Source organism: Copadichromis virginalis, unplaced genomic scaffold (genome assembly GCF_057382275.1).
Source record: "Copadichromis virginalis isolate Kocher_CV1m ecotype Utaka unplaced genomic scaffold, C_Virginalis_male_GT1.1 unmapped_scaffold_1, whole genome shotgun sequence".
Taxonomy (NCBI): Eukaryota; Metazoa; Chordata; class Actinopteri; order Cichliformes; family Cichlidae; genus Copadichromis; species Copadichromis virginalis.
In genome coordinates this window covers 2,336,248-2,357,677 of record NW_028188589.1, presented here as the reverse complement: position 1 = coordinate 2,357,677, position 21,430 = coordinate 2,336,248, and the positions used below count along the sequence as shown (strand labels likewise).

The 21,430-nt window shown below is 41.6% G+C and overlaps 2 protein-coding genes and 2 long non-coding RNA genes across 5 annotated transcripts in view; 1 reads left to right on the top strand and 3 right to left on the bottom strand.

Moving 5' to 3' along the window:
- The window catches only part of LOC146679523 (uncharacterized), a 241,879-nt gene that overhangs the window by 196,203 nt on the left and 24,246 nt on the right, over positions 1–21,430 (bottom strand). The gene's annotated exons all lie outside the window — the stretch shown is intronic.
- On the bottom strand, positions 4,587–6,558 carry LOC146679526 (protein NLRC3-like; the record flags this gene model as incomplete). The annotated part of the gene is made up of 1 exon (XM_085450264.1): positions 4,587–6,558. A coding segment is annotated over one exon (1,782 nt), but the record flags the coding sequence as incomplete, so codon positions are not given.
- LOC146679525 (uncharacterized) lies at positions 8,077–12,679 on the bottom strand. Of its 2 annotated transcripts, none has more exons than XR_014918563.1 (3): positions 12,617–12,679; positions 9,831–9,971; positions 8,077–8,258 (listed from the first exon to the last, which is right to left on the bottom strand). It is a non-coding gene; the product is annotated as an uncharacterized LOC146679525 (long non-coding RNA). The 2 variants fall into 2 exon arrangements; XR_014918564.1 differs by lacking the exon at positions 8,077–8,258 and adding an exon at positions 8,323–8,393.
- On the top strand, positions 18,868–21,009 carry LOC146679524 (uncharacterized). The gene is made up of 3 exons (XR_014918560.1): positions 18,868–20,046; positions 20,138–20,198; positions 20,309–21,009. It is a non-coding gene; the product is annotated as an uncharacterized LOC146679524 (long non-coding RNA).

The following is a 21,430-nucleotide window of genomic DNA, read 5'->3' as shown; positions in this document are numbered from 1 at the left end:
TTACATCTTATGCCATCAGCTTGTCCTAGGTTACAGTTTCCTTCCACATATGCTTAGGACTCATATTGCTCTGCTGGAAATAGTTTATTTTGATGCATATGCTGTTATTTTGCAAATTTGCAGTATAATATTTATTTTCGTTTTTCCTGCAGTATATAAAAATTGGTGTATTTCAAAAATAAAACTATGAAGGCACTCAAAATAAATTTCCTGAGGTGGGAAACTATTTTGTGCAACTTTTTTGTATTTACAGTTTTGAGGGATAAGCCTCTTAAATTTTTCTAACTAGAAATATATGTTAAAAAAACAAAAACGATTTTCAATTTTTTTGTAGTTTATTGCACTTTTTTGCAATTTATGTAATTACTATGCACTTAATACATACATATTATTAAAATTTAGGCTGTAATGGTTGTATTGATGTATAGCAACTTGAAATGCTCCCAAAAATGGCTCTACAGCATGTAAAAATATAATATAAGCTCTGGCGGACTTGGTTCTATGGTAGGTCTTAAAGGGTTAAATCAATATCAGTAGCTAATCCGATTGCTCAGTCTGACGTCAGGTGAAGTCATTTTAATGCATTTAAGAGCTGTGTTGAATTCAACATTACAAACTGAACATTAGAACTATCCTCTTCTCCAGGATTTTCCTGATTTAACATTTCAATATGACATTTCCAGCGCTTTGTTTTCTCTGCTCACAGACAAAACAGATACACGCATGTATATACAGCCCACGTCCAGCTCTGCATGCACTCCTGCTCCATTTCTATAGAGAATAAACAACGTAACACAATCATTCTCCATTGTTTTCAACTCAACCAGCTGCATTTAATGAAGGAGTTTGAATTTACTTTACAACAGCTGCTGTTGTTTCCTGTCTGCATTCATGTTCTTAACTGTACTCCACACATTCTGAACTGGTGTACCGTAATTGTCGGGCTATAAGCCGCTACTTTTTGCACAAGCTTTGAGCCCTGCGGCTTTTAGTCAGGTGCGGCTTTTCTATGGATTGTCCATGAGCGGATTTGTTTTGTTTGTTCCGCTGTTGTACGGCACTACGTTGCCTGGCGGAAGGATCGGGGTTCAAGAGTGGTATGTTGGTCACATGTCCATCCGTCAGGCAACGTAGTGCAGTACGAGGTAGCGCGAAAAACAAACTTCAAAGTAGCGCTACCCGTTCAGCTGGAGGCCTGGATGATGAGCGGCGATAAACTTGCAAAAAGCAAGTTATGCCCAACTCCACCATTGGATTCTGACAGCGTGGAAAAGTGTGAAAACATCCACGATCACCAACAGATTTCGAAGGGCTGAATGCTGCATGATGGAGAGGAGGACACCGCCACGGCCCTTCTGAGGGTGTTCGACTCTGACACTGACAACGAGGATTTCTTTGGTTTTGAAAGTGACAACGAAAGAAAGAAGCTGAGAGTGGATGACGAAGCCACCCTGAGCCTGTTTGTTTCCGACACTGGAGAAGAGGACTTTGGTGGTTTTAGTGCGCAGGAAGATGGTGAATGACTGACTTTTCTTCTTGTTAAAGTCGTGTCACTGCACCTGAGCCTAAAAGGTAGTCCGAATCAATTGTTCTGGTGTGCTGTAGGTTACTGTTATGTACTACATTTGTTACTCATTTATGAAGCACAGTACATGTTTTGTACTTGTAATTACCGGTACTTGTACATATACCTAAAAAGTTATGCAAATATGTACCCATAACTTGTTTTTCAAAATATTGATAAAAGGGGTGTGTCTCCAAACAGCCATCTCTTTCCTGACAATTCGCTTTGTGCATATTCTCTTACATATGATAAGTCAACATTGAAACACCTGCGGCTTTTAGTCAGGTGCGGCTAATGTATGTACAAAACAGGATTTTCCCCTGATTTTAGCTTGTGCGGCTAATATTCAGGTGCGCTCTGTAGTCCGGGAAATACGGTAGTTCTTCCTAAAGTACTGCAGTATTCCTGCCAGTACATCCTTTTAGTTTTCCTAACTGTTTCCTCTGATGCTCGTTGCTATTCTTTCCTCAATGCAAATTCATGCTAAGCTCCTTCATATCCATCCCTGTTTCTAAACCTGTAATAATTGCTTTAATGTGTCTTTGGCCTAATTATGAGTCTGTCCATATGTTTGTAGTTCCCCACTTGCTTTGGTTTCTTAGCTCTGATTCTCTCAAATTTATCCTTGAAATCATTTACTGGCATCTCTCCCTCTCACTCCCACTATCCCCAGAACACCAGAGTATTCATCTCCTGGTTTATCCTATGGCCTCTTTGCATTTTCTCCAATCATCCCTGTTTCTAGAGTCTCACCCCATCTGCAGGCAGTCCAAGAGAAACTGCCTCTGCCATTTTCTTCTTCTTAATCTTTGATTTTTCTCTTCACTTTCTCCATTGGGTCTTCTTAGACGCACTTTCCAGAAAGCAGCAACATTTTTTGTGCCCCATTTTTCAAATTGTGCATCTTACTTCAGCTTAATGTGTTTCCTGTTTTGTTTTTACACAGGTCATGTAAAAGAAATCCTACCAGAGACTCGACAAAGCTGAACTGAAAGACAGCACGGGCAATAAATCAGAGCAGCACAGAACTTAAGCTCATGGTCCATAGAAGCTGGGCTCTACAGGTGTACCAGGACAAGCTTAGTGTAAGTCCCTCGAAAAAGTTTCACTTGTGCTGTTTCGGTGTAAATTACTGGTTTGTTTGAACAATTTCATCAGCTGAACCATAAATACTCCAAAACAATTTCTTTGTGACTCAGTGTGATTTTTCATTTTGTAATATTAGCATGTCAAACTCTACATTCTCTACACAGATGAGAAATGAAGTGTATTTAATAATAAAAGTTATCTCTCAGAGACAAAGTTAGTGTCTCATTCAGGTCTGTATCTGAGTAGCCTCAGACACATGCAGTGCTCATATTTTCTGTTTTGTGTGTCACTCAGACCTCTTCCTGACAGGGGCAGCAATTTCATTTAAAGTCCCATTCACTGATACAGGCTGCTGGAGCTCCAACCAGGAGGGTACACACATGATCCAGGGAAAAAAATTATATATGGTCTCTTAGATAAATATTAAGAGGTCCTGTGTTTTACTAAAAAATCAAAGTAGTAAAACACAGGACCTTTGGGTTAGATATAAGGTGATTTGACAAATCATGTCTGTTGTAAATGAGTAAGCCATTTATTGACCTGACTCAGGTTTTAAATCATCATCAGAAAAGACTGAATCCTGACCTGAGAATTGTACACTTTGGACTCTCCACTGCAGAAAATAGAAGCTTCAGTCCTGAATCCTGCAGGTTGTTGTTACCCAGATCCAGCTCTGTCAGACGGGAGGACTGGGAGCTCAGGACTGAGGACAGAGCTTCACAGCTTCTGTCTGACAGGTTACAGCCACTCAGTCTGAAGAAAGGATGACAAGAAGACATGAAACACTTGTGTTAAAGTATATTCATGGTGCCATGAGGAGCTACTACATTTACAATATTTCAACACTGTTTCAGGACATGCTGGAATCCTTATTGCCTCATGTTACAAAAGACAAATGTGGCAGTTTACTGTGACTTGCATGGATTCATTAAAAAAACAAAACATAAACACTGTTAATTTTTTCCAAATGAAATTGATTAAATGATGTTAATTGATGAAAAAAAAAATCGATATCGCTTGATCTGACCTCAGCGTTTCCAGTTTGCAGTATTGACTCTTCATCCCAGCAGACAGAAGCTTCACTCCTGAATCCTGCAGGTTGTTGTTACCCAGGTCCAGCTCTGTCAGATGGGAGGACTGGGAGCTCAGGACTGAGGACAGAGCTTCACAGCTTCTGTCTGACAGGTTACAGCCACTCAGTCTGAAATCAAGGTGGAAGGGAGACAAGATCAACCAAACAAATCAGAGCTTTATTGCTTTTTTATTGTTTTTAAGCAGAAATCAGTGAGGTGCTGGTAGATTCTGTTCTTTTGGTTTATTACCCAACAACACACACATACACTAATATTTGTGACTTTTGTAATAGTAGCATTTACAATGCAAAGCAACAGCGATCACAGATTGAAGGGGCCTGAATAAAACTACAATGCAGTGATTTTTAAGATGACCTGTTCTTCCAATTTCCAACAACAGATTTCTCCAACCTTACAGTTAAAAATAATTCTTTATCTCATACTGAATCTTGGTGCACCTCCCCCCAGTTTATTAAAATGGAGTGGTACTGAAGTTGCTGTAAGTGATGTGTGATGCCACTGATTTCCTTTCTGATCCAATACAAAGTAAAATTCAGGTTGGTATCTGCGATACTGATGAAAACTATTCCTTCAGAATCAATACAAGACATCATAAGAAAATATGATGTTTTGTATAACATAAAAAGCCTGAATTTTAAAATATTCAGTTAATAATCAAAAACAGATGTGACTGAAAATAATAAAACTGAGAAACATTTCATGGCCATTGCTACGGGCCATTCGATCCTTTTACAACCATTGCAAGAGCTTGGTTGGCATAGCCGGCAATACGTTGGATAGTAATAAGTCCGGTGGGTGATGGGCTCCACCAGGGCTGCCCTTTGTCACTGATTCTGTTCATAAATTTTATGTTTAAAGGCTGTATCAAAAGTTCATTCAAGTTACAATATTGTGGTCAAAAGTTCTCCTTTTTTCTTTTATACTATACAACTACGCTGTCTCATGGTTTTAGGACATGGATCTGTCATGGAAGAAATCTATGACCACTTTTAATCAACATTTTAAAAATAAACATGATCACAGATTTACTTACAGAGCTTTGTTGGAGGCTTTGACCACTGGCAGCAGCCTCAGAAGAGCCTCCTCTGAAGCAGAGTATTTCTTCAGGTCAAACACATCCAGATCTTCTTCTGATGACAGTAAGATGAAGACCAGAGCTGACCACTGAGCAGGAGACAGTTCATCTGTGGAGAGACTTCCTGATCTCAGGGACTGTTGGATCTCCTCCACTAGAGAACGATCATCCAGTTCATTCAGACAGTGGATCAGATTGATGCTTTTCTCTGCAGACAGATTCTTACTGAGCTTCTTCTTGATGTACTGGACTGTTTCCTGATTGGTCTGTGAGCTACTTCCTGTCTGTGTCAGCAGACCTCGTAGGAGAGTCTGATTGGTCTGCAGGGAAAGACCCAGGAGGAAGCGGAGGAACAAGTCCAGGTGTCCATTTGGACTCTGTAAGGCCTTGTTCACAGCACTCTGGTAGAAGTGTTTCTTTGCAGATTCTCCTGTTTCAGACTTCTTGGATGTTGTTTGTTGTTGTTCCAGCAGATTGAGTCCAGAGTTGATGAAGGTCAGATGGACATGAAGAGCAGCCAGAAACTCCTGAACACTCAGATGGATGAAGCAGAACACCTTGTCCTGGAACAGTCCTCTCTCCTCTTCAAAGATCTGTGTGAACACTCCTGAGTACACTGAGGCTGCTCTGATATCGATGCCACACTCTGTCAGGTCTGATTCATAGAAGATCAGGTTTCCTTTCTGCAGCTGATCAAAAGCCAGTTTTCCCAGAGACTCCATCATCTTCCTGCTCTCTGGACTCCAGTGTGGATCTGTCTCAGCTCCTCCATCATACTTGACCTTCTTCACTTTGGCCTGAACCACCAGGAAGTGGATGTACATCTCAGTCAGGGTCGTTGGCAGCTGTCCTCCCTCTCTGGTTTCCAGCACATCCTCCAGAATTGTAGCAGTGATCCAGCAGAAGACTGGGATGTGACACATGATGTGGAGGCTTCGTGATGTCTTGATGTGGGAGATGATCCTGCTGGCCTGCTCCTCATCTCTGAATCTCTTCCTGAAGTACTCCTCCTTCTGTGGGTCAGTGAACCCTCTGACCTCTGTCACCATGCCAACACAGTCAGGAGGGATCTGATTGGCTGCTGCAGGTCGTGTGGTTATCCAGAGGCGAGCAGAGGGAAGCAGTTTCCCCCTGATGAGGTTTATCAGCAGCACATCCACTGAGGTGGACTTTCTAGGGTCAGTTAGGACTGTAGTTTTGTGGAAGTCCAGAGGAAGTCGACACTCATCCAGACCATCAAAGATGAACACAACCTGGAAGTCTTCAAAGCTGCAGATTTCTGCTTCTTTGGTTTCAGTAAAGAAGTGATGAACAAGTCCCACCAAGCTGAACTTTTCCTCTTTCAGCACATTCAGCTCTCTGAAAGTGAATGGAAATATGAACTGGATGTCCTGGTTGGCTTTGTCTTCAGCCCAGTCCAGGCTGTATTTCTGTGTTAAGACTGTTTTCCCAATGCCAGCCACTCCCTTTGTCAGCACTGTTCTGATTGGTTCATCTCTTCCAGGTGAGTCTTTAAAGATGTCTTCTTGTCTGATTGTTGTTTCAGGTCTGTCTGGTTTCCTGGATGCTGTTTCAATCTGTCTGACCTCATGTTCATCATTGACCTCTGCAGTCCCTCCCTCTGTGATGTAGAGCTCTGTGTAGATCTGATTCAGGAGGGTTGGGTTTCCTGCTTTAGCGATGCCCTCAAACACACACTGGAACTTCTTCTTCAGGGTGGATTTAAGGTTACGATGACAAACAGCAGCTTGAAGTTCTGAATGAGAAGAAAAATAAACACTCAATTCCAAAAAGAACTAATCTTTAAAACATGTTGCTCCATCTTCCATCTCTGGAAAATGTTCATTTATCCAGCAGCTTAAATCTTTAGATAAATCCTCTTACTGCTCTGCAGACGGTCAGCCAGCTCCTCCTGCTTCATTCTCCTCAGGAAGTCCACTGTGATCTTCACAAACGCCTCTCTGCTGCTGCTCCTCTGACTCTCTAAGCATTCTGGGTAATCTGGACTCAGAACCTTCTGGATCTTCTTCAGCTCGTTCTTCACAAAAGTGATGATGTTGTCCTCCAGCAGCTGGAACAGAATATTTATGAATGAGCCAATCAGACTGAAATCATGGAGCCAAACATCAGATCCATGTTGGACACACTGACGATCCACTGGTCTACAAAGAGCAGCATGGAGATGACTGTGAACAGAACAGATGTAACAGTAGTTGTTGTACATGTACAGACCATAAATATGGAGTCCAGCTGTGTTTGATGCTGCTGGGCAGACTGACCACTGGGAACCTCTGAGCTCTGCTGCTCCACTCTGTGGAGGAACCATGAAGGATTAGATCAACACAGGATAAAGATCCAGGAGTTTCTGCTCAAATAACTTCATCTGAATCAAGTCTGTCAAGTTTTAAACTCTCAGATTGTGACCATATCAGTAATTTTCAGTCTGTTTTCATGGACGTCCTTTCAGTGGTGATGTCAGGGATGATTTTGAAGAAGCTCATCAAACTGAACCATCAGCAGATCACTGCTCCAAAACCAGAACATGATCCGAGTCTCCCTCCACCACCAGAACACCAGCTTTACTAACGTGGTAGATCAGTGTAGTACAGATCAATAACTGATGAGTCATTTGATCAAAATCACTGAGTGCTTCACGTCTGACCCTCTGATGCTTCTGTAGACATTTTGCATATTTAATGAATGTCTGACAGTTTTACATTCATTCTATGAACACAGTGGAAATGTTGTGTTATAGTCTCCATGTTGTTTCCAGCATCATAAATTCTTAAGTTCAGAAAATTAGATTCTTTCTTCACAGCTGAAAAACAACAACATTTATTCTCTATTGAAATCTGCATCGTCCACTCCAAAGGTCACAATCTGAAGGTAACATCTGGTTTTGTTCCCTGTGGTTAACTCTGAGCATCAGTATGGTGGGATTTATCCACTACATCCACACCACTGTGGTTCAGTGTTGTCCTGATGGAGTAACAGCAGCCAGTATGATCCAGGCTTTAGCTGCTGGGTCTCTGTGTGACCTCTCAGACTGTTTAACAGATCAGACACAAAGAGAATCAGAGCAGCTCTGTTCTTTAAAGACAAACATGAACCCACTCAGGTCACACTTTCCCCACAGATATGAGCATCACTGTCCTCAAACAGCAAATGACCAAGTCGAACATTTGGATCTTTTCTCTTTCATTGTTTTCTTTTTAATGAATCTTTGTAACAATCTGAGGATGTTTCAGGTCATATTTATCCAGGAAACACAAACATGTAAAGGAGTCATCACAGCTCTCTGACCTCGTTGCTCCAGGTTCACCACTGAAGACTGGAGGATTTAGATCTTTGGACCGGTCACTCCTCACAGACGGACAGCTGGACCCTGCAGACTCTGCTCTGTCCTCCTCTTCCTCCATCATCATCTTCAGTCAGTCTGAGAGGTAAACCACAAACACTCAGTGAGTTCACATTAACAGGAGGAACTGAGTTACAGTCGCTGACCTCTGACCTGTCATGTAACCTAGAAACCAGGTCACATGATTCACATCAGCTCACACACACTTTCTACCTTCACCTGTAGAGGAAACACAAATCAGCACTACATTCAATTCAATTTTATTTATATAGAGCCAAATCACAACAAAAGTCGCCTCAAGGCGCTTCATAGATATGCATGCATATGGTGCAGTGCAGGTGGATGCATATCCACCTGCACTGTAATTATAAAGACCCCTGACCTCCAACAGCTGTTGACACAGTAACTGGTTATGGTCAAACAGATGTGTCCACCTCGCAGCAGTTACTGTGGAACAGCAGCTGAGCTCATTCTGCAGTCAGTGTGTCAGTGAGAGCAGCAGCTCCACCTCCTCCACAGACTGATGGAGGCAGGAAAATCAGTGTACTCAGTTCTGTGAAATACTGTAAATGCAGTTTCTTTTACTGTTTATGTACAAACTGAACTTTGAGTCTCACTTCAGATTGGATTTAAGTGTGTGTGTCACACCTTTATGTTACTCCAAAAAAAAAAAAAAAAGCCGTCTGACTGCTCAGACTGAGTCAGGGTAAAGTTCACATGCTGATTTGCTCTGTTCGGGTTCTTCTTCTTGCTTTTCTTAAAAGTAATGCAGTACATTACTTAGTTACTCACTAGATTAAGTAGTGTGTTGTTATATTCTGTTCCTCAGACCAAGGGTCCATGAACCAACTGTTCTTAGACATTTTTCGATCTGAGCTCTAAAAATCTGCTTATTGGCTCTCAGCTATAGTTAAGCAAGATGTCTTTGGTGAATTGAGGCTGTTTTATACAAGCTAATGACACTGACTTATTCTTCACTCAGATATGCTGTGACATTCAAATGTTACAATGTTTTTATTCTGGGACTACAGGAATGATTTTATATGATTCAAAGTTCAAAACAATCCTTTCTATCCTCTCTGTCACTTAGCCCAGTTCATCCTGTCTGGAAGCCTTTTGAAGCCTCCTTTAAGTCCGGCCTTTCCACTGAATCTGCTGATGGAGACACCATCTCCTCCACCTGCAGCTGTGGAGGTTCAGAGAAATAAATCTAACCTAGAGGTATATCTCTATATCTACAAAAGAAAGAAAGAAAAATGAATCAAACAGATTTTCTCTTTTGTTATTGGAAACATTGGAAACAATATCAGAGTCTACAAGAGAACAAAGATCCCCGCAGGATGTCTCTGTTTGGGAAATACTCCAGTCATCCCCCTGAACCTGGTTAGTGACCTGAATCAGTGCTTTTTCCCATGAATCCTACCGATGCTACCATGAAAACATGTTCAGCTTGTGTTTGAAGATGACTCACATGCTGACATTAGATACAGAAGAACTGAGAACATAAAGGGAGCAGCTTATTGAGGGAAACCCAAAAAAGCAGAACACAAGCAGCTCTGTCCTCTGTCTCACATCATGTTCATGAGGAGAAAAAAAGCCCCTAAAGTTCCTAAAGACAAACTGTTATAGGAGGAAACAAAGCAAACTTACAGCCGTCCTGGAAGGAGGCAGGACTCCACCTGAAGCTCAGCACAGGGGGGGAGGAGGCAGATTTTCAGAAGAGTTTCTGACAGTTTAACTTGGTGATGTCAGATTTAATCTCGTCTCATTTGTTACGTTCCCCTGAGGGGTCTAGGCGGTGAGGGGGAAGTAACAAAAAGTGTCCGGGTCAGAAAAAGGAGACAAGAAGGCAAAGGGGTTAAATTAAAGAGTTTTATTAAAGTAGCTCAACTAAAAGAGACGGACAAACCGCTATCACCACTTAAGAAAACAAACAAAACTCAGGCGTTGGTCAATAAAGTAAAATGTAAGCCAGAAAGAAAGAGCAGCTCACTAGCTGTAACCACTCACATGGCACTCTGGCCCAGAGCTCACCTTTCCCTGGGATTAAATACTTTTGATTACTGACGAGAGTCAGCTGTGTAAGAGGGAAAGCTGGCACCTCAGGCAGAAGCCATTGAAGGACACGCCCACACAGGCACCTTCAGGAGGAGGCCCTGCTAGGGCCTAACACATTTCTGTTTTTCCACTGAGCAGGTTCAGCTTTTATTAAAATAAATATGTTTGTGTCTTTCTCTAAATTCTTAATTATCAGTAATGTTCCCTGAGAAATCAACATTTCTTGGTTCTGATACAAGAATGTCGTTTTCATGGCCGCCATTCACGTGACCCAAAGTGTTTCTAATCTCTGGAGAACCGAGGTTTTACTGGTGCTCCTGAATGCAGCATAAGAAGGAATTTTCCACTAAGTTTCATGTGACATGAACACAGACGGATGACGTGTCTGTGTCAGTCTTTTTCTTTTGAAACAAACTTTATTGAGACCTATGAACAGTCCAAGAGCTATGAATGAAATTTAGAGGATTCAAAGAAATATTGATAAAAGTTCTCGGAGCTGCTGTGCAAATATTTTTAACTCACTATGGAAACTCTGATCAAAGTTAAAGTCCTGGTTTCAAACTTTAAGCTTTTTTGCTCAAGCAGTTGTACAGAAATAATATTAAACTATAACAGTACTGATATACAGTGATCCCCTCAAAAATAAACAGAGATATAAAACTTCTGTCCATTCTGCCATTAAAACGGTAAAATAGATCCACTGATCTGATTTTTTTACTGTTTATGAAGAATAAGCAAATATATTATAAGATGATGAGGTGAGAAAAAAATGCTCAGAATCACTCGTTTGTATTCAAATGTCAAAGTTAGTGTTCATCTGTTCCTCTCCTACACGTCACTATAAAGTTTAATCTTCTAAAAGTCAAAGTTTGAGTTCATATTCACTGCAGTTTAGTACAATATCTACATGTTAACGTTTGTTTGTGCTAAACTGTTCATTTGTTCTGTTTCATAATAAAATATAGATATAAACATCTGTAACATCCGCACTTTAATATCTGGTATTTTGTACAGACAGAAGACAAAAGGTTTACTTTAGTATTAAAATATGAGTCCCGTACAAATCAAATATGTATATATAAAACTTAAAACTGATTTCTTTCAAACTTTTTTCCTCACCAGGAAAAAAGAAAAACTTTTTTCACGCCAAAGCTCAACATCTGACTTACTATTAATATAAAAACCGTGACTGAAGCATCTTTAAATGTTCCGATTTATTAACAGTGTTTTAAACTTAATACAGTAACGTTTGTTCAGTCTGAGAAATGTAAAACATGTTTTATCCTCCATCTTTGTTTCAGTGTGAACAGTCTGAGCGGACAGTTCGTGATATTTTTAACAGAGGCCGACCTGCTGAATCAAATTTGTTTTAAAAAACAAAGTCCTCTGCTGTCCCTCCACCTGCTGCCTCTGAACACGAAGGGTGAGAACTTTAAATTAACACTGTGGCAGATATGTAACCATCTTTAAATGATCTCACTGACTTACAGACAAATGAAGGAAGACATCTGTGGTGGTTGAAACCTCCACCCAAAACATATCCACAGACAGCAAGGTTGTTGTAGTTTTGTAATTTTTAATTAGTTTTTATTTCCATTTCTTTTTCACTTTGTGTTTTTAATTCTGTTTAGTTTCAGTTAGTTTCCACGGTGAGTTTGCTTGTTTCAGTTTATATTTGATTTTTTATTTATTATATATTTACGGGGTCAGAGGCTGGACTGACATAGATTAATGTAGATTTTATGATAAAAACTGAACTTTTTGAAAGCAGTGACTCAGTCTTTTTTTTTAGCCAAACTAACAACACTAACAGGCCATTTCCTGTAAAATGTTAATCAGTTTTCCAAAATCATTTCATTGATCATTCTCAATAATTTAGTTTTAGTTTGTGTTTGCAGTTTTTATTTCTACTTTAACTTTTTTCAGATCTAGCTGTAGTTCTAAGTTGAGTTTCAGTTTTGTGTGTTTTGTAACACTTCTTCCTGTTGGAGAGGAGCCAACAGTTTGTGACGCAGTATTTTTAAGACCGACATGTTGAACCTGTATCTAACACACATCTATACGAAGTATTCATTTACAAAGTGCGCTCTCTGTCTCCTGCTGTGCGTGTAAATAAAAACATCTGGAGCTCAGCGGCTCTCCGGTTGAGTGCAGGCCACATTCAGTGTGTTTAGTCTGATTCCCGGACTCTGATCACAAAAGCTCAGAAAATGGCGGAGACACTCGGCCTTGTTGGAAAACATTACACACTGACTTTAATGGAGAGACCGGAAATACAAACACACACAGTTTGTTGTGTGAAGAAATCAAACACGAGCTGAACAAACAGTAAAGTTCCTAAAGACAAACTGTTAAAGGAGGAAACAAAGCAAACTTACAGTTTCTTCACACACCAACAACAAGCTCCACTCCACACCTGGACACTAAACACGGACACACAGGTGAGCTGCTTCCTGGAAGGAGGCGGGACTCCACCTGAAACTCAGCACAGGTGGGAGGGGCTCAGCTCTGTGTGTGCTGATGTGTTAACTTTAAAAATATGCCGTCTGACTGCTCAGACTGAGTCAGAGTAAAGTTCACATGCTGACGTGTGGAGACATGAAACCTTGTTGTAGCTGCAGGTGTGAACACACTGATCCCAGATCAGCTCTGCTGTATTTGTAACATGAACATTTCTGCTGCAAAGCTTCAAATGTTCAGCATGTTTCTCTGTTTCCAGTCTATAGATCCAGTCACACTTTCTACCTTCACCTGTGCAGTAAAGACTGAGAGCAGAGCTGAAACCAAGCGTCCAATCAGTGAGCAGCATCAACACCTGAGCTTCATTCAGACTCTGTTATTGAAGATGTTGTTGGTACAAAGTTCATCTGCTGCTCACATGAATCCATGAAAGATTTATTTCACTGAATGTTTCTTCAAAGCTCATTTCAACCTGTTGAAGTCATGAATGAAAGTGCAGACTGAGAGTGGATCACATGATGTTTGAGGTGTGTCATGTGACATGTTCAGTATTGTCACACATGTCTAGATTGTCCCTGATATCATAGCTGCTCAAACACTGATGATTATATTTGAAGAATTATTCCTGATGGCAGCAAAGTTTGAATGGAGCTCTCTGTCTGTGCTGATTTGTCGCCCTCTGGAGGTCAAAGCACAAACTGCATGATGTCACTGTAACCACCACAGAGACAGGAAGTGTTTTTATGACTGAAACACTGAAATGATGCTAACGGCTGTCGTTAGGCTCACTGACAGCAGTGCTGATGTGTTCATGTCAAACACTGGCTCAGGTCAGACTCCTTCATCCTTCTCCAGCGTGAGGCCGCCCTCAGACCCACAGGAGCTCTGACCTTTGACCTCCTGACCCTAACCATTTTAGTCTTGTTGCATCTGCAAATCCATCCAAACTGTAGCCGAGCAAAAGAAACTGGAAGCTGTTCTATGAATGATGTTGTTGAAGGAGCTTGGAAAGAAAAGCGTCTGGACTTCTTTAAGTTGCTTGAAGAGGGACATGGACGTCTTAACGCCCACTCACATCCTGGGACATTTGATCACAGGAAATCACATGATAGCGTGGGGCTAGATCTCGCAATGGGTTCACCCAAAACCTTGGCTGATTGAGACCCACACCTGTTTTCACACCTTGGCTTGTGTGATTAGGTAGAGGATCAACAGGGGCTCCATGTCCCTGAATTTAAACTGAATTTAAGCACACCATGCACAATAGAATAGAATAGAATAGAATAGAATAATCCTAGGACATACTGGAATTATAATTAGTATCTATGCATGTATTTGTGATTTTGTTTGACCTTCCCATTGCTCACAATTTGAATTTGTTCACACTGCAGATGAGGAGACTGCTTCTCCCCCTAAAAAGAGAGCTTGTTTGGGGACTGAGACAGCGAAAGATGGCACAGTGTGGCGTGAAGAACATGTGGGGACCTGTCTCCCTTTCACCCCAATAGAACCGTACGCTGCAGATGGAGAGCCAACGGCTAAGGCCAGGAGAAGTATCTCGAGTCGCCTTCAGAGCTTCCTGTGTTTCATCACTCTTGACATGCTTCATAGCATTCAAGAATGGACTATTCAACATGCACAGCAAACGGAGCATGTTCATTGGTTCATGGACCTCCACATGATGCAAGAAAAATCAGGCCACTGTGCGATGTGTTCACTGCTACAGATACACATGTGGTAAATGCAGACTACAGATACCATGGCAGTGCCAGGATTGTGAGTGATTGCTGAAAATGTTGAAATGTACTCACTCACTTTTTATTATTATTTGTAAATATGTGTACAAATGGTTGATTTTTGTACTGTTTTCATCAATAAATCTCAGCAACAAAGGACATACACCCATGTGTGTTGATTTCTCCCTAAGATGGCAAACTGAAACACTCCACTCCCCCACCCCCTCAATCACACACCCCCACTCCCCTCCCTCCAGAATTCCTAGGTAACAACCTAATATACATATGAATGACTAGCCAATTTAGCTTCCACTTCCAGCATTTGACTGCTCTCCGGCTTTTAAAGGTAGAAACGCAAAATGATGACTCCGCGGGGGTCTAAGTGAACACTAGGAGTCCCAGGCTTCTACCTTTCTACCTTTAAAACCCGGAGAGCAGCCAAATGGCTTTTAGCTAAGCTTTAGCTTCAGCCAAGTGGAAGCTAAATTCACTAGTCATTCATATGTATATTAGGTTGTTACCTGGGAATTCTGGAGGGAGGGGAGTGGGGGTGTGTGAATGAGGGGGTGCTGGAGCTGCTAAAAGCTGTGAACTTGCTTTTGTGTTTCATCTTGAAGCATTCTCAATCATCCAGGGAAATAAATCTCCAAAAGTCACCAACTTGGAGTGTTTCAGTTTGCCGTCTTAGGGAGAAATCAACACACATGGGTGTTTGTCCTTTGTTGCTGAGATTTACTGATAAAAACAGTACAAAAAACCAACCATTTGTACACATATTTACAAATAATAATAAAAAGTGAGTGAGTACATTTCAACATTTTCAGCAATCACTCACAATCCTGGCACTGCCATGGTATCTGTAGTCTGCATTTACCACATGTGTATCTGTAGCAGTGAACACATCGCACAGTGGCATGATTGTTCTTGCATTTGTGTTTGACCTGACACGTGGCTCTTTTTCCAGGGCTCGGTGTGGAGGGTTGTGTGCAAAGCAACTGTTCTTTTCTTGCCTTCTTCTCAGCTACATGAGAGTGAGCCAACTCCCTTGCAAGCTCCACCAGGAAGTCCACCCGTCTTTCCTTCATCCCGGTGCATGCTTGATACAGCACATGTGCATTCAGTGCTGCCATGTCAATCATGTTATAAAACACGGCAACTGGCCAGCGCCGTGTTCCTCTGCGGACAGTGTACTCCCGAACCATCTGGTCCATCACATCCACGCCACACTTTGTTTTGTTGTAAAGGGTGACAGTGTTTGGCTTCCTTTTGGTAGTGTTATCAGTCTGAACCACGCTGTGCATGATGCTAAGAATATAGACTGTCTTCTTCCGTTTGGCCGCATACGCCGTCAGCGTGGCAGCAGAGGTTAACAACCTAACAACCTAATCGTACCCCTGACACTAAAACACCATGTTTAGTCTCCAAAACGCCTTCAAACTCTTGGCGACGCTCATTTTGTCCACAAGTGGAGTCACGTTCCAGTTTCTGTAAACATGGTGCAAACACACACGACCCTGAGCTGAAAAGATGGATGGATGTGTAAAATCCATATTGCTGCTGTTCACAGCAGGACTTTGTTTAGCTTCCGTTCCAGTATTCCTGAACTGCCTTCTCCAAACCGGCAGCCTGCTGTTACAATCAGCTGTGGGAAATCTACAAACTCATTACAAAATATCAGAACTAAGACTTTTATTTTGACGGGTGGCGTCTCAGCTTCAGCGTGTTGATGGGCACAGCCATGGTTACCACAGCTGGAGTTGGTATACGGCGAGCTGTGAGAGGACAGAGATGGAGAACGCACATTTAACTCTTTAACAGGAGATACGTTACGACTAACAGACGACTGCTGTCTACATGATGTCTTTGCAGCCCTTATGCTACATGTTACACAACTTTTCTTCATGCCAACAAGACTGAGGTGCCACATAGTCGACACATACAGCTGATTATGATGCATGTTTTACTATTGCTATGTTCACATCATCTGCTTGGCTTTATCACTGAAAGCCTGGAGATCCTCTGACGTGTGCATGGCTGATGTGAAGTATGATTAGTCCTACATGACATCAACAACAGAGGCAATGAAAGCTTTGTTGTTAACAGGTTGTAGGTAAAGTCAAATGTCTACTTCTACACTTGTGTTGGGTAAAGTTCTTCTCACTGCAGCAGATTTATATCTGTGCTTTCACAGGGCGTGATGTGGAGCTCAGCGCTGAGGTGCAGGTCTCCTTGGAGACGGCATCCTGGCTGAAATATTATCATGCTTCCAAAACATTTCAGCTTTTATTTTGAAAGAAAGAAGACTTGAAAACGAATCCCCTTCTTCCTCTTTGTCTTTGTTCTTCAGAGGAGTGTCACCTGGACAAACTCAGGGCTGTTCTAGAGCCTTTGTTATTATTTGACTCCATAGAAATAAAACTGAATCGAATCAAACAAAAACTCCCAAACAGCTAAAACACTTTGCTTTATTCTCTTTTTTAACAAATACGTTGAAGTCCATCCACAACAACACAGCTGAGATCTCCTTTGTAATCAAGTGTTTACATCCTTTGTACAGATCTGCATACAAAACAATCATTTACGTCCCACAGAAGTCTAGTTACACGTAACTATACAAGAACTGGTGAATGACAGAAACATGAGACACATGATCACAGGTGATAACAAAAAGAGAAAGAATTCATGTGTTAGTGATGTTTTTCAGCCCTGATGGCTCATGTTGGAGAAACAAGCTGAGGTACGTGGAAAGTTCACACACACAAGTGGGCGTGAGCGCACACACAGAGAGAAACACAACTGAAGCATCTGTTTGCTGTTTCTGCTTTCATCATCTCTGCTGCTGTGTCAGGCTGGGGTCTCTCAGTGACGTGGTTGAGGTGAAGTATGACGAGTATCCCTGATTCAGTCCATCGAGACAAAGGGCAAAGAAAGCTGTTGTTAACAAACTCTATGGTGATGTGGCATTTAGCTCTGACTCTACGCTCTGCTGAATCCTTTGAACCTGCTGATCAGTAAAGCTCTACGTGCTGCAGCAGATTGACCTCATCTGTGTTCACAGGTGTGGACCTCAGCGCTGAGGTGCAGGAGACTTTCATTCAGTTCTCCCTGCAAACAGCATCCAGCCTGGAAATACTGTCATCTTTCCCACAAATGGTGCTCTTATCTCAGAGAAGAAGTCTGATGTAAATAACTGCAATCAACAGTGATGTTCTGCACAGATCACTTTTCCATTTTGCTCTCTAGATGAGTCCCAGCTGCCTGACCTTGTGTCCAGGTGATCGTCTCACTGAGGAGCTTTTGTTCTGAAAATCTCACGTCCATCACCTGTTTCCTTTTTACTATCTCTGCTCTTTCTTTATTCACAATGCTCATAATATCACACAATTATATTCATCACCTGCATGTTTTTATCCAGCTGCTGTTAGAACCAAACAAATAAAAGGATGAAAAGCCTGAAATCCTTTGATTTATTACATTTGAAACAAATATGAGAGCATCCCTAACAGCACAGCTGAGACCTTTGTTTTAATCAAGCCTTTGTATCGACACACTTGTAAAGATTCATATACAAAACATAATAGAATAAATCAATATAAAATACACATAATCACAAAAATGCAGCCATGTTGTGAGTTTGCATCTAAAACATGCATGTTTCCCTTTGTACAGGCAGATTTACAGCAGACAAAGCAACACGCTGATCGACTTTGACCGCTGCAAAAACAAAACACCCACCAAGTCTGAAGTCGATCAGAGGAACTGTTGACAGACTGACAGACAAACAGATGCTTGATTCATTAGTGCGATTAAATGTTCTTCTTTAGCAGCATCACTTCATGTGTTTGTGTTCCAGGAATAAAGGTCTGTTTAAACTGGACGTCTCCTCAGCATCACTCGTGCTGTCATGGTTTCAAAGCTGTGCAGAAAGAATCTGAGGGATGATACAGAGGTGACCAAAGTTACAAACATCCAGCTGTGCTGCAAATGTTTGCAGAGCTCCAAACTCTTTGGCTTTCTGCAGAGCAAGTATGGAAGAAGCACCTGAGCTAACTTCAGTTTAGACGATATGAGGAAAAATGCTGCTTCCCAAAGTTTCCTACAAGTATCCAGTTTATATTTAGAGAAGCGAAGGCTCTTTATCCTGACAACTACTCCCTGGTGGATCCCTGTCCTGTGACAGCAGCAAAGACTGTGTATCAGTATCATCAAAGCCACTTCAATAACCAGTGTTTAAAGCTCTCTAGCAGATGGACTTCAGTGGCAGCAGCCTCTGTCTGCTGTGTACAGAAGGTTCTCTGATGAAGCACACAGCAGATGCTGCACTACAACAGCAGCAGCAGCTCAGCTTCAGTTTGCTTCGACGCCCTTTTTGACCTGTGAAACAGCAGAAAATGAAACACTTCAACACCCGTTTGTTAGCGTGAGCTATTCTGCTGTTTTTCATCATTTCACAGGTGAAATAAAATCACATTTACTTCCTGTAGGAGTGATCGTGTCCAGCCTGACTGAGACCATGTGCTCCATCCTGCACAGGTAATAAACCTCTGACATGAAGGGCTGTCAAGTAGTTTTAGACAAATGGGGGTAAAAGAGACGTTAAAAGCTTAAAGAGAAACTACATTTTCTAAGAACTGTCTGACGTTCACCTCTCACACAGTGGATACGATTCTGCCGCTGCAGGAATAATCTTTGTGCTTATGAAACTGTCCGTGTGTTTGCAGAAAATGTCACATGTTCAAAGCCATCCCAGCACCTGGGGTTTGTATAAGTGCAGCTGTTGGTGGGGAGATAGTCTCACTCTTCTATATAAAGAGTCAGCAGGCAGCAGATCTTCATCTGTGATCTCCTCCATCATCACGTCTTCACTCTTCAGCAGCTATGGCTTCACTTCGTGCCCTTCTGGGAGTGGTGCTGTGCTCCTCATGGTTTCTGCTTCTGCCTCAGGCCGACTTTGATTTACAGAGTCATCCATAATATTTTTTATTTTTTATTTTACTGCCCATCTATTTTCATACAAATGTCTCCGTCTTATGGAAAAGGGGTGGAGCTTATCCAACGAGGACAGGCAGGGCCCCCCCAGACAGTTTAGCAGTCTATACAGGAGGCTGACCTTTGCAACATGTACTTCTATAATGACTTCACCATTTAGGTTATTTGGTTATGTTTCACCCTGGATTTTGTGTGATAATATTTATTTTGTCCACTGATTTAAAAACAACAAACTATATGAATATAAAACAGAGTGAACAACAAAACATCAGCTTTGGAAACTTTGATGTAAAATTCTGCAGTTGTTTTCTCAGATATAGCATAAATCAAACTAACATACATCAGTGTGTTATTAATGTGCACACACACACACACACACACACACACACACACACACACACACACACACACACACACACACACACACGTGTTACAATAAACAGCTCTTATGCTTCTGTATGATTCTCAGTGCTTTCCATTTGCGTGTCCACAGGTTGCTGTAAGTGGTGCTTGACTGCAGTTTGCTCTCATTTCAAGTGGTTTGCTGTCACAAAGCCAACAGGAAGTCCGGCCATGGTTGAGCCAACTGAAGATGGGTTGAAGGTGGCGTCCTCGTTTCCTCTGTGAGCGCGAGAGGACAGACAAAGCAAACACCGTTTGGACAGCATTAAAATATTTACACTGATGATTAATGTTGTGTCTTTGCACCTGTAGCGATACATGTTGGAAAATGGAGACTTTAGCCACCAAGACTGACGTGCCTGGAAACTTCCCTGTGAGTACGCCCACAAAGACAGGAAACAGTTTAGCCACCGCGGTTAATCCTCCATCATCATCATCCAGTATTTTTCACATCTTTTCTTCTGCTGTTTCCCTTGTTGTCAGTCACGGGGTTTGTGACTGAAATGCGTGTGGTCGACGGGAAGCCTGACGAGTACGGCCTGAATCATTCCATCAACACCGGACGGAGTGAAACCTTTGTTGAAAACAGATTATATGGTAACGTTGCATTTAGCTTCAGTAAACTGTGAAGTTACAGCAGCAGATTTACATCACGTGGCTTCACAGGAAGTAGTCTGGACCTCAGCGCTGAGGTTCAAGCAGCTCTGCTTGCAGACGGCATCCTTCCTGAAAATGTTCTTCATCTTCCTAAAACCAGAACTTTTACATTGGTGCTGAAGTTCTATATAAAAACAGCCTGAAATACAAAGTGATGTTGTGCACTGATTACCTCACACTTTCCATGTTTCCTTCTACAGAGGAGTGTCCGCCTGAGTGTTTTGTCTGATCTGTTGTTGATCGTCTCATTGACACTGCATGCAGATCTGACACCAGGGCTGGACTGGGACAAAAAATGGTCCCGGGCATTTTGACTGGAGACCGGCCCCCCAGGTATTAAAGGAAAAACCATAAAGCCTTTGAATGAAAACAAACGCTGTTGTCACAGTGATGGACGCTGTCTTGTTGGTATACATGCATCAGTCTAATAAACTTAAACCTGCACCATCCTCCCTGTCCTGGTATTCTAAACAGGAAGTAGACTGTTGGTCGAGTTAACCTCCTGAACATCTACAACACACGGTGGAAACCTGAAATTAAGACAGAGACTAGAGGTGAGACATGATCATTGCTGATTACTGATGACAGATTTAGATATGTTTTCATAAACCTTTCATTTGCCACATCAATAAACAGCACGGCAGGGCAAAATATGTTTTCTAACATGGCAACCTTTAAAAAGTGAAAGGAGACAGAAAGACAGCTGAGAAAGAATCAAACTGACTTTTTGATGCATTTTACACACAGTACTGGTGCAGAATCTAGAAAATGTGGGAAACACTGGCATCATATGCAGTACTTACTTCTGAAGAAATTATGATGGGACCCTAAAAAATGACTATGTACAATAATGGATTTCTATACATTTTACATCAGATGAAAACGTTTGTTGTAAGATTCAGATAATTATTTATTAAAAGTGAGACATTTTAAATGAGAACAAGAAAG